This window comes from Brassica napus, chromosome C2 (assembly GCF_020379485.1).
Source record: "Brassica napus cultivar Da-Ae chromosome C2, Da-Ae, whole genome shotgun sequence".
Taxonomy (NCBI): Eukaryota; Viridiplantae; Streptophyta; class Magnoliopsida; order Brassicales; family Brassicaceae; genus Brassica; species Brassica napus.
In genome coordinates this window covers 20,313,131-20,324,493 of record NC_063445.1, presented here as the reverse complement: position 1 = coordinate 20,324,493, position 11,363 = coordinate 20,313,131, and the positions used below count along the sequence as shown (strand labels likewise).

General features: G+C 33.2%; 1 protein-coding gene across 2 annotated transcripts; it reads left to right on the top strand.

The window, feature by feature from the left end:
* The first annotated feature begins 2,314 nt into the window (after window positions 1–2,314).
* Window positions 2,315–4,214, top strand: LOC106365861 (hypersensitive-induced response protein 2). 2 transcript variants are annotated; one of them, XM_022696083.2, is made up of 6 exons: window positions 2,315–2,370; window positions 2,849–3,049; window positions 3,144–3,264; window positions 3,346–3,437; window positions 3,525–3,621; window positions 3,703–4,214. In XM_022696083.2, the coding sequence occupies exons 2-6, from the start codon at window positions 2,861–2,863 to the stop codon at window positions 4,059–4,061; spliced, it is 858 nt and encodes a 285-aa protein (XP_022551804.1). In that variant the 5' UTR covers window positions 2,315–2,370; window positions 2,849–2,860; the 3' UTR covers window positions 4,062–4,214. The 2 variants fall into 2 exon arrangements, with proteins under 2 accessions (XP_022551804.1, XP_013660821.1); XM_013805367.3 differs by having other exon boundaries at window positions 2,319–2,517.
* The last annotated feature ends 7,149 nt before the right edge of the window (window positions 4,215–11,363 follow it).

The window sequence follows — 11,363 nt, the reverse complement described above, 5'->3', positions numbered from 1 at the left end:
TCTAAAAAAAGTTTCTGTGGAAAAAGACTTCTTTATTTTAGACTTTTCGTGATAATCAAAGCAAAAAAATCTTATTTATAAAAATTATTTCTTCATCATAAATGAGTTTATACACCATCTTTAATATTTTTTTTCATTATTTATCTCTTGCAAATATAACGTTTTAAAGTAACAGTGGAAATATAATTTAAAAACAGTGTGTATCAACATCGAAAAGCTAATTTAGAGAATTTACTTCAATTCTTTTGGATCAAAATCATTTAGAGATTCTTAATTTCTTATAGAGTTTTATGGTTTTAATGTCATAAAATATTTCAGTTTATTGTTATTTTTAATATTAGATTTCACATATATAATAAATATACTATATCAATTATTTCATCAATTATAGTTAAATATTTGTGTGCCACAGTCTAACTAAATTTCTAGATCCGCCTCTAGTATAGTACACTAGAAGATTTTGATGGTTTAATGGGAGAACGAAATATAAGGGCTCATTTGTCTCCTCTTCACTCCGAGATTGAAGCTTTGCTTTGGGCAATGGAGTGTATAAGGAATTTGCGTCAGTTTCAAGTTACGTTTGCAACATATTGTTTTCAGTTGGTGAAGATGGTTTCAGAATCGGAGGAATGACCAGCCTTTGCAAATTATTTGGAGAACATAAGGACCCTTCAAAAAAGTTTTATCAGCTCAGAGATCATTCATGTACCAAAAACGAAGAATTTAAGGGCAGATAGTCTGGCACGCATTGCCAGGAAGCAATCGTCTTTCGTCATTTACATGGATACAGAGTTACCAGTTTGGTTTACATAGTCAGTTTGAGTCTATAAAAGTTGATGACCAGAAAAAAAAAAAAACAGTGTGCGGTAGTTTAAGTAACTTGAGCCATATATAAAATTCTCGTATTTTTGTCCGGTATTTTTCTCATCTCTTGTTAGTTAGTGTCTTTCTTTAAAGGTTTCCATTGCTAATTTTCTCATATAATACCATTTGTTATTAGAATCATATGCATAGACTAAGAGCCGGGATTACAAAGCTATGGCTTTTTAATTTTACCATTTGTTATAATAGCTATCGCTCTATACGTACATTAAGAGATACTATTTCAAGTCCCCGTTTTGAGCTAACTTTTTTACTTCACTTTCTCTCGACTGTCCTACTAAATTATATAATTTTTCTTATTAAAATCAATTTTTACAATGTTCTGGCTCTTAAAACAAAAAAAACGACAACAAATTATATATAAATGTAAAATTATAAAGATTTTTACCAGTTGTATATTTATTTCAATTTTATTTTAAAATAATTAAGCGGTTTGAAATCTCTAGCTTTATACATTTTTCATAGAATTCACAATATGTATTTTTCTTAGAGATTAGTTACTTTATAATGTGGATAAAAATAAATTTTATATTTTATTAGATAATTTATAATTCTTTAATATTACTCCATTGGTTTTATAAGATGTATGTTTTAGAAAATAATTGTTTAAAGTGGAAAAAGATATGCATTTTTTACTTTTAATGTATTTTTTAACTAATAATGATCAACTGTAAAGTTTTAATAAAGTTAATTGCATTTATTAAATTTTTAGTTTTAAAATAATTAATTTTATTTTTTGGGTCAAAAATGATAATTATATTTTGTAAAGAGAAATTCTCTAGAATATCATTTAATAAGTTTTATTAAAGAGTAAAAATGTATTTTTACCCTAAGGTTAATTAATCTAGATTTAGGGTTTAGAGTTAAGGGATGGAGTTTTGGAGATAGAGTTTCAAATTTTAAAAAGTAAATATTAAAAATTTCAAAATAAAAAAAATTATTTTGATCATTTTATTTCTTGAATGTTATTTTTATGACAAAAACTTAAAAATGACTATTTGAGATAATTGCTTTTAAATTTTTTGTTTTTTTTTTCTTTCTCGCAAGCTTTTTCTCTTAAAATTATTGATTAAATTATCACAAAATAAATTATACAAAACCATTTTCTAGAAAAGTAATGTGTTAAAATTACTTCGAAGAGACTTTAAATACCCTCTTAGCACCGATGCATAAATGATTTAAACTCGTTCTTATCTCTAGCCTATAAAGATTATGAGTTTCCGTTGATAAAATAAAAAGAGTTTCCGTTTGAAATTTCTTCGATAAAAGAACAAATATCTCTTTTAAATAGAAAACAGAAATTATCTAAAAAATCCGAGGAAATTATGTTATTGGTGCAAAATCAAAACAGCATCAGACTTACCCACTTCCACAAAAAACATACACGGTTTCGTTGTGACAACACATTAAATTCGCCAATGATGCAAAATTTGACTAGACATCCTCTTTAAGTAATTTCGCCGTGCCTTCCTTTCTCGTCCTTCCCTTGTAATCTCCTCTCACTCTCCCCTTCTCTTCCTTTTTACAATACGCGTCTCTGGTTCCTATATAACAGTTTTTGTAGTTTCCTTGATTCTATAGGATCTCTTCACTTTCTCGGCAACTAATTTTATTCTCTTACTGTTCACAATTTTGGTATGTTTCTGCTATGTTCTTTTTGGGGTTCGTTTGTTTTCTAGAAGACGAAGGGTTTTGCGGCTGTTTAATTATTAGGTCATCATATCTTATAGAATATGAGTCTGCTTGTCGTACGACAAAAGTGATTTGATTGTCGTAAACAATCTGACAAGTTTTTAATATCTCTTTTGACTTTGTTTGTATTGTACGGTTCATAATTTTTGTTGTCTTGTTCCTTACTTTATTGTTCTTTTTGACTTGGTGATCTCATTTTCTAAAGTTGTAGCTCCTTGCAGCATTGTCATGTTTTGTCTGATGTTCTGCTTACCTTTTTTTTTTATTGATTCAGAAAACAAAAACAATGGGTCAAGTTTTAGGATGTGTCCAAGTTGATCAGTCGACTGTAGCAATCAAAGAGACTTTTGGGAAGTTCGACGATGTTCTCCAGCCAGGCTGTCACTGTTTACCATGGTGCTTGGGTAGTCAAGTCGCTGGTCACCTTTCATTGCGTGTTCAGCAGCTCGATGTTCGCTGCGAGACCAAAACGAAGGTCTCTACTCTTCTTGCCTGTTTCTTCATAGTCTCTAGCTAATGTTCTTGAGACTTTGTTAATGGTTTTTGTGTTCTTCTTTTGTTTGGTTTAGGATAATGTGTTTGTCACCGTTGTTGCTTCCATTCAATACCGTGCGTTAGCTGACAGTGCTCAAGATGCATTTTACAAGCTCAGCAACACTAGGAACCAGATTCAAGCTTATGTCTTTGATGGTTTGTTTCTCAATATCCTGAACATTGTTGTTGTGTTTGCCTTACTTAACCCACCATTGATTTTTTTTTTTAGTTGCATAGTGATCCGAGCAAGTGTTCCGAAGCTGGACCTAGACTCAACCTTTGAGCAGAAGAACGACATTGCCAAAACCGTTGAGAGCGAGCTTGAAAAGGTGAACCAAACTTGAAACTACTCTCAACCAATCTCCCATAAGCTTTACAGAAACATAAGACTAAGTCTGATCTTGTGTGTAACACAGGCTATGTCTCATTATGGGTATGAGATAGTCCAGACGCTTATTGTGGACATTGAGCCAGACGTGCATGTCAAGAAGGCAATGAATGAGATCAATGCCGGTATGCTCACTTCTTGATAAATAGTTAAATACACACAAGTATTAGGACATGACATGTATCTGTTCTGTTCTGTTTCTACAGCTTCGGGAATGAGAGAGGCAGCGAGTGAGAAAGCTGAGGCAGAGAAGATACTGCAGATCAAGAGAGCCGAGGGAGAAGCTGAATCGAAATACCTTTCAGGTCTTGGTATAGCACGTCAGAGACAAGCTATTGTGGATGGTCTGAGAAACAGTGTGCTTGCATTTTCTGAGTCTGTTCCAGGGACTTCTTCCAAAGACGTCATGGACATGGTTCTGGTGACTCAGTACTTTGACACACTTAAGGATATTGGGGCGTCTTCCAAGTCAAACGCGGTGTTCATACCGCACGGTCCAGGCGCTGTTAAGGACATTGCTTCACAGATCAGGGATGGTCTACTTCAGGGGAAAGCTGCTGAGTAAGAAGATGTGAAAGTATAAAACTTTCTTCAGGGTTTAGCTGTTGTGTTGCTACTTTGTTTTTATCTTTGTCTTTCTGTTCTGTAAAGTCCTTGAAATACTTTTTGTGTATCTCACCAATGGAAGTGTCTTATAATATTCTTCAATAGTTGATCATATCTATTCTCTCTATTAACAACAACTATATTCTTACGGCTCTTCGTCTTCACTCTCGCTTCAAACTATCTTGTTCTTCTTCCTTCTGCTGCAAAGTCCACCGTTCCCATTGATGCCAAGTAATAAACATGCTCCCGATGATAACTGAGTCAGTGTCACTGCAAGGACATGTCCCTGAAACATCTAAGAACATGCCTGGTTAGAGGTATGTACTTTGGAAAGATTTTTAATGTTTAGCTTTGAAAAAATCTGGCAACAACCACTTGTTGTGTCTCTCTAAATTATAAGTCTGTTTACAATAGTCCAACCATTTGGCAGGTAGTAGTATATGCCTGGTTAACAACACTATACATTCACTTCTTCATTATTAAAAGCATCTCCACAATAAACTCTATATGTATTCACTTCTTCGTTATTGGTCCTTATAATTAATTATACATCACATTTATGATTCTTATGTATTTTCTCATTTATCATTTTAATCCTTAAAACTTTTATATATCATAAATATTTCAATTTTATTTTTATAAATTCAAATTTTACACATAAAATTAAACAAAAATTTTAAAATAAGATTTATAATATTTTAAAACTAGAATTAGAGAACAAAAATATTACAAAAGAAACTTAATAAATTTTTTTTTTAAAAAATACATAAAAACATAATTATTACGCAAATTTAAATATTACAACAACACTACTAGTCTAGTAAATTTGCTCTGGAACCTCTAAAATATTGTCCAAACAAATTTTGTGTAACTGAAGATAGAGCATTACGTAAATAATTTTATGGAATAATTTGGTATTTTGCTTGTATTTTAATATTTAATTAATTATTTATATTTATAATTTTATATTTTAGTGTAAGATTTTATTAATTAATATTACTGTAATATTTTTATATATGTGCTAGTTATTTATAAAAGTTTTATGGATTTATATTAATTATGACAAATATAAGGACTATAGTGTAAATTACAAATAATTTTGAAATTAGATTTGAAGTTTTCCTTTTGGAGAAAAACATCTTGAAACTTCAAATATAGATTTTTGGAAACTCCAAAACAGAGAGTCTTTTTTAAGATCCTCTAATGCACCATGGTTGACATTTCCTTTGGATTGCGTACTTTCTCTACTTCTAGATATGTTTCTAGGTAGCTAGAGATCGCTTTCATATTGGCAACAAAGAATCTAAATCTTTTATTTACCTTTAAAAATCTTAATATTTTCATATTATTATTTTTTAGGCTCATGATCGATGTAACTTATTGATTTCAGGGTAGAGGAAACAAGAGCGGTGGAGATAATTTCCATGCTGCTCCAAACATAGATCGCTCACAGGACTTTGTTAGGAGGGATATCAAGAATTGGCTACGATGGATGAGGCTGGTTTCCCTTTATTTTGTTTTGTTTTCTTCTCATTTAATTCACTATTTAGATTCACATGCAAAGAAGTTGGGTATGATTGATGGAGGCTTGACTTTTGTAAGAGGGGTTTTGGAAGGTTAGGTCAAAGACTATATGGATGCTAGCAAACCCTTCTTTAAAGTTGGTGAATACTGGGATTCACTAAATTTCACGAATGGAGAAATGATCTACAATCAAGACGCACATCGTTAAAGGATTGTTGACTGGATTAATGCAACCAGTGGAGCTGCAAGTGCATTTGATGTCACAACCAAGCAAGTCTTCATGCGGTACTAGTAATATTCCAACATCTTCTAGCGTTTGATTTGGTTTTTGTTAATGCGAAGTAAGATTTTTCCGTGTGTTGTGTAGGCTCTTAAAAATGTGAATATTGGAGACTTTCAGATCCATAAGGGAAGCTGTACCATCTCGACTGTCCACGGCTAATGAGTCACCCACGCCCGCTCTCTCGGTCCATGGACCCCATCCCATTCCAACGGCCGGTCCGTTAATTTTTACAGAGGCTCAAAATTATTGTTACTGCCACATGACTTTCGGATCTTAGAAAAATTAAGACGGAATGGTGATTGCAGGGTCAGTAAACATGACTTTCGGATCTTAGAAAAATTAACACTCCGACCGTTGGAACGGAATGGGGTCCATGGGTCGAGAGAGCGGGCGTGGGTGTCCTATTAGCCGTGGATGATCGGGAGGTTACAAGTGGTATCAGAGCTAATTAGCCATCTCGGTTCTGACCTGAGAGGCGTCTTGAGACCTGTCGTGGGGCGCAATGAGGACGTTGCGTTCTTTGAGTGGGGATGAATTGTAACATCCTGAGTTGTGATATATGAAAAAGGCTTAAGAGAATTGATTTGGCTACCTATGTCACCAAAGTTGACTTACGTTTTCTGTTACACATTCGTTTAGAACTCTACAGTTAAGCGTGCTTGGGCTGGAGTAGTGAAATGATGGGTGACCTATCGGGAAGTGATTCGCGATACCGCGTGGGTGGGGCCAAAGCACGGGAAAAGGTCATGTGGTGATTGCAGGGTCAGTAAACATGACTTTCGGGTCTTAGAAAAATTAACACACCGACCGTTGGAACGAGATGGGGTCCATGGGGCGAGAGAGCGGGCGTGGGTGGCCCATTAGCTGTGGACGGTCGGGGCGTTACATCACCCATCTTTTCACTACTTAAGCTCAAGCATGCTTAACTATGGAGTTCTAAACGGATGTGTGGCGGAAAAGGTAAATCAACTTTGGTGACATAGGTAGCCAAATCAATTCTCTTTAAGCATTTTCCATATATCACAACTCATGATATTACATAAGCCACTTGGTGTAAACATTCATCGATAAGCATGACTCTGGCTCAAATCAGGTTTTAGTTTCTTACCTTTTTTAATCACCCCAAGCTTGTGTCCAAGTAAACGGTCTTAGCGAACCTTCTTCGTTTTAAAAGGGTTACTTTCTTTCACGAATTTCGTCGGGTCTTAAACCAGCCTCCTTTGTGTGTTATTGATTGGGGTTTACAAAGGTGAATATAGTCAAAAGTGAGAGAGATGTACCTATGTGGCTATAATAGATGAAAAAGTTGCAATGAAGACCGGACGAACTGGTAACTGGTCTCTGGCCGTCGAAGGAAGAGATTACAAGGTGTGGGAAAGTTACTAAATTTAGAAGCAGGTGTTTTAATGTGTTTGTAAATGAAAATCTTTCCTGGAGAAAAAAATGTTTTGCATAATATGTTCTGGAAGAACCAAGTTTAAGATTTTGTCCCAGTTTTACAATACTGAGGAAATACTTATATTGTTGTATCAACACTCTGGAATCTAGTTACAAAAAACACTCTGGAATTTGGATGCTTGTAAAGTTCATCTATTACGATCAGTGGTAGAACCAGACATTTTTTTTAACCAGAAGCACATATATTAAAGTATATACAATTTTAATAAAATATTAGAACTTGACCCGCACAACCGTACGAGTAATTATTTTCATATTTATACATATAATATTTCGTTTACATGATTATTGGTATATAACTTTATTATTTACCATATTAGTAATTGTTTAATATAACATTTTCAACATAACAATTATATAGTTTGCATGCAATAATTTAATTTATTATTTCAAATTTTCAGTGGTATATGAACATTAATTAAAACTTTAACTTTATGTGATATTTATGAAAATGCCACTCAATTTAATATTAAATTAAATATTTGTTTTTTGATGACTCTGGTATCCGGAGCCTCGAGAGGATCCGATTAGCGCCAATGACCGTCCCGAAATTTAGCCGGGGAGCCCCCCGAGGCATCCAGGAGGGCTGGTGATCAACCCATGTAAATCTCACCAGTGGTCACACGTTAGCAGGCTTCTCCGTATTGGGCCCGAAGGTCCCTTAAGATAGTCACCTCCCAGCGGCACTCGAACCCATGACTTCCCAAGGTTAGTTTAACCACTGGACCACTAACACGTGGTTAAATTAAATATTTTATTTAAATTAAGTCTAATTCATAAACACCCGCTTCATTTAAATTATTAAACCCAAAATTATGGTACATCGTATTTTTATTTTTCATTGTAAATATGCATTTTTTTCATTATCTCTTTTTATTGAGGTTTATTATGTTGTCTATTGGTGATTTATATTTTTACTTTTTGATTGTACTACTCCAAAACTCTTGGAGCATTTACAACGAATTTTAAATGTTGATAAATAATATATGAAATAAGCTTAATTACATTTTCATTAATAAAGTAGTTGTATACTCCTATTATTGAAGTATATAATTAAACTGACTACTATATTTAGTAACACAAACCGGTTCCACTTTCAAAATAGCATTTGAAGACAAATTGTTCATATTGATGCAATCTACCAGAAACTATAGATCATTTGTTCTTTCACTGTACTTTTGCGAAACATGTTTGGTTATCTGCCCCTGTTTTCCCAAGTATTGAGTACAATGAATCTATAGCTTTGAGAAGTCTGTGGGGTGATCTGATAACGAGAAAGAACCTACCGCCTACGGGAGTAACAGACGGCCAGCTTGCTCCCTGGATCTTATGGAGTATATGGACTGCAAGAAACAATCTGGTGTTCAATGGGAAACCTCAACCAGCAGATGAAACGCTATCCAAAGCCATAGCACTGGCTCGTGAATGGGGCTCTTGTCAAGCGACTCCTCTTCCGACAAACCACAAGCTGAAGCCCCCAGGCCCTACACCACCGAACCGTGTTCTCATCAAATCTGATGCAGCTTGGAACAAAGCTCAAAAGATTGCAGGCCTTAGATGGACTGTGGAATCACAAAGCAGAGTCACCTATTACTCTGTTCCCGCTCACCACGTGAGATCACCGTTGGTAGCCGAAGCTCTGGCCCTCCGGGAAGCATTAGGAAAGTGCAGAGAGCTAGGACTATCAAGGATTCGGTGCGAGTCGGACTCAGCCACATTGATCAAAGCTCTCAAGATGGAATCATCGCTGATTGGTCTCTATGGGATCTTAGCATATATCCTCTCTTTAGCTTCTTCGTTTGAATGTTTCTCTTTTCATTGGATTTCTCGTATTAAAAATGTTGAGGCTGATAAGTTAGCAAAGTAGGTCTTGTCTGCTGAACTGGCTGTAATGACTACAACTACTCTGGTTTGATCATTTAATATAAGTGTGTTTCAAAAAAAAAAAAAAAAGATAGCATATTTTCAATCATGTGGTACAAATTTCTAAATTGACAAATTTTATTGGTTAGGGATCAAAGATTTAATTGAAAATATTATATTAAATTAATATCACAACTTTAATACAAAATTGTACATGAGTTTAATTATAATTATAAAATTAATGAGATATTTAAAAGATTTTTTTTAGTGAAAAATGAAATATATGTTTATATTAAATAAATATGAAATGAAATATTTAAAAGGTTTCTTTAAGTGAAAATGAAATATATATTTATATTTTAAATAAATACGAAATTATTAAATATTTTAAAAGGTTTATTTTAATGAAAATTGAAATACATATATATATATATATATATTAATATTTTAGAAAAGATATGAATTTATTTTATTTAGATACAATTTCAGGAAAAATAGGAGAATGTCTATTTGATTTTTTTTGTTATAGAATAAGTCAAATATTTATACAAAAATTTATTTAAATAATTTTATAAGGAATAGTCCAACTAAAAAAATCACACATAAAATAAATCATGACTTCTATTTTAATAGTATAGATTTGATATAGATAATAAATAATGTATTATTAAATTGAACTAATTAAATTTAGTTCAAAATAAATTTAAACTTGTATAATGTAATATATATTATAAATAAAACAAATCTTTAGTTCAAAAAACAGTTAGTTGTAAAAAGTAAACAAATAATCTACGTAGAACTGATAACAAATTAAACGTACAAACGGAACTTGTCTTCTGGTTATTATACGGAATGGAACAACCTACAAGTGAAAATAGATTGAAAAAAAAATCTAGAAAATAGTTAAAATTTCTTTTACAAAAAAAAAAAAAATAGTTAAAATTATCAGTTACAAAAAAAAAAAGGGGTTAAAATTAGACAATGAAAACGGGGCATCGAGCCTGTATTCCAAAGTTAACTGAGCGACTTGACATATAACCAGGAATTTTTTTATACATAACCGGGGACGTGCCCCACACCCATTAACGTTGGTCCGCCTCTGTCCACAATAGTAATAAAGTTGTGAATATATTATGTACCGTAGATATGTGGATTTTTTTCATTCAGCTTTATGGTAGTAACTATTAACTATCGACCAAAAATAAGGTTTAATGTTGATTGAGAAAGACTCTAAAAGATTAGTATTAAAAAGTAGTTTCAACATTGTTTTCGAAATTCCAAAGTAATTTATTTAGTGACATCGTAAATACCAAATTTTGTTCTTTAAAACTTTCATTATCCTTTCCTAAATTTTTAGAAATCATTACCAAACTCAAAGTTTTATAGTTTCGTTTGTTAAGTCCGGTATTTTAAAACACTTTCAATATCAATACATTTATTATTTATAAGGAAAATTACAAGAAAACAGATAGTTAGTTCAATTTACAACTAACTGTTTTAAAATGCCCCTAAATTTGGCAATGTCCGAAAACTCAAACCCAAATTCTTTTAAAATATCCATAATTTGGGAACAAAAAATTTCAGATATTTCAAATATTCGATCAGCTCTCAGATAAAATCCGGATCTAAATCGAGACCCGCATATCTAAAAAAACCAATATATATTTTATCATAGACTCAGAGCTGGACTAAACCCGTAATTTGGATCGGCTTTAAGTAAATGTCCTGACCTAAGTCATTGCGTTTTGACTAATCAAATAGGTAACAATTATTGCCAATCTCGATTCTTTAATATTCATGTGTCCTTCAACAAGCAAACTAAAAGGAAGTCTATAGTTAAGACAGAACCAGACTTGAACTAGTTAATTGGTTTAACTGTCATTCATGGCCAACAGCCTTCTGAGTAGAGAGCAGTCAAGCTTGAGGAGAGATAGGGAAGAAGTAAAGAGAAAACTTACGGTTTCACACTCTCCCAAGAGGAAGCACCAACGATGTCAAAAGCGACTGTGGTTCTGCTTCTTCTAGTGGTCGCCGCTGTGGGAAATGCGACGGCTCATAAAAGAAAGCCAAGAATTATCAAGCACAACGGCGTGGTGGCTACGGATGATGAGCGGTGTTCTGAGATAGGGATGC

Coding starts and splice junctions, on each gene's coding strand:
- LOC106365861 (XM_022696083.2), top strand. CDS start 2,861: ATGGGTCAAGTTTTAGGATGTGTCCAAGTTGATCAGTCGACTGTAGCA. Junction 3,050..3,143: donor GCTGCGAGACCAAAACGAAG/GTCTCTACTCTT, acceptor TGTTTGGTTTAG/GATAATGTGTTTGTCACCGT. Junction 3,438..3,524: donor TTGAGAGCGAGCTTGAAAAG/GTGAACCAAACT, acceptor TGTGTAACACAG/GCTATGTCTCATTATGGGTA.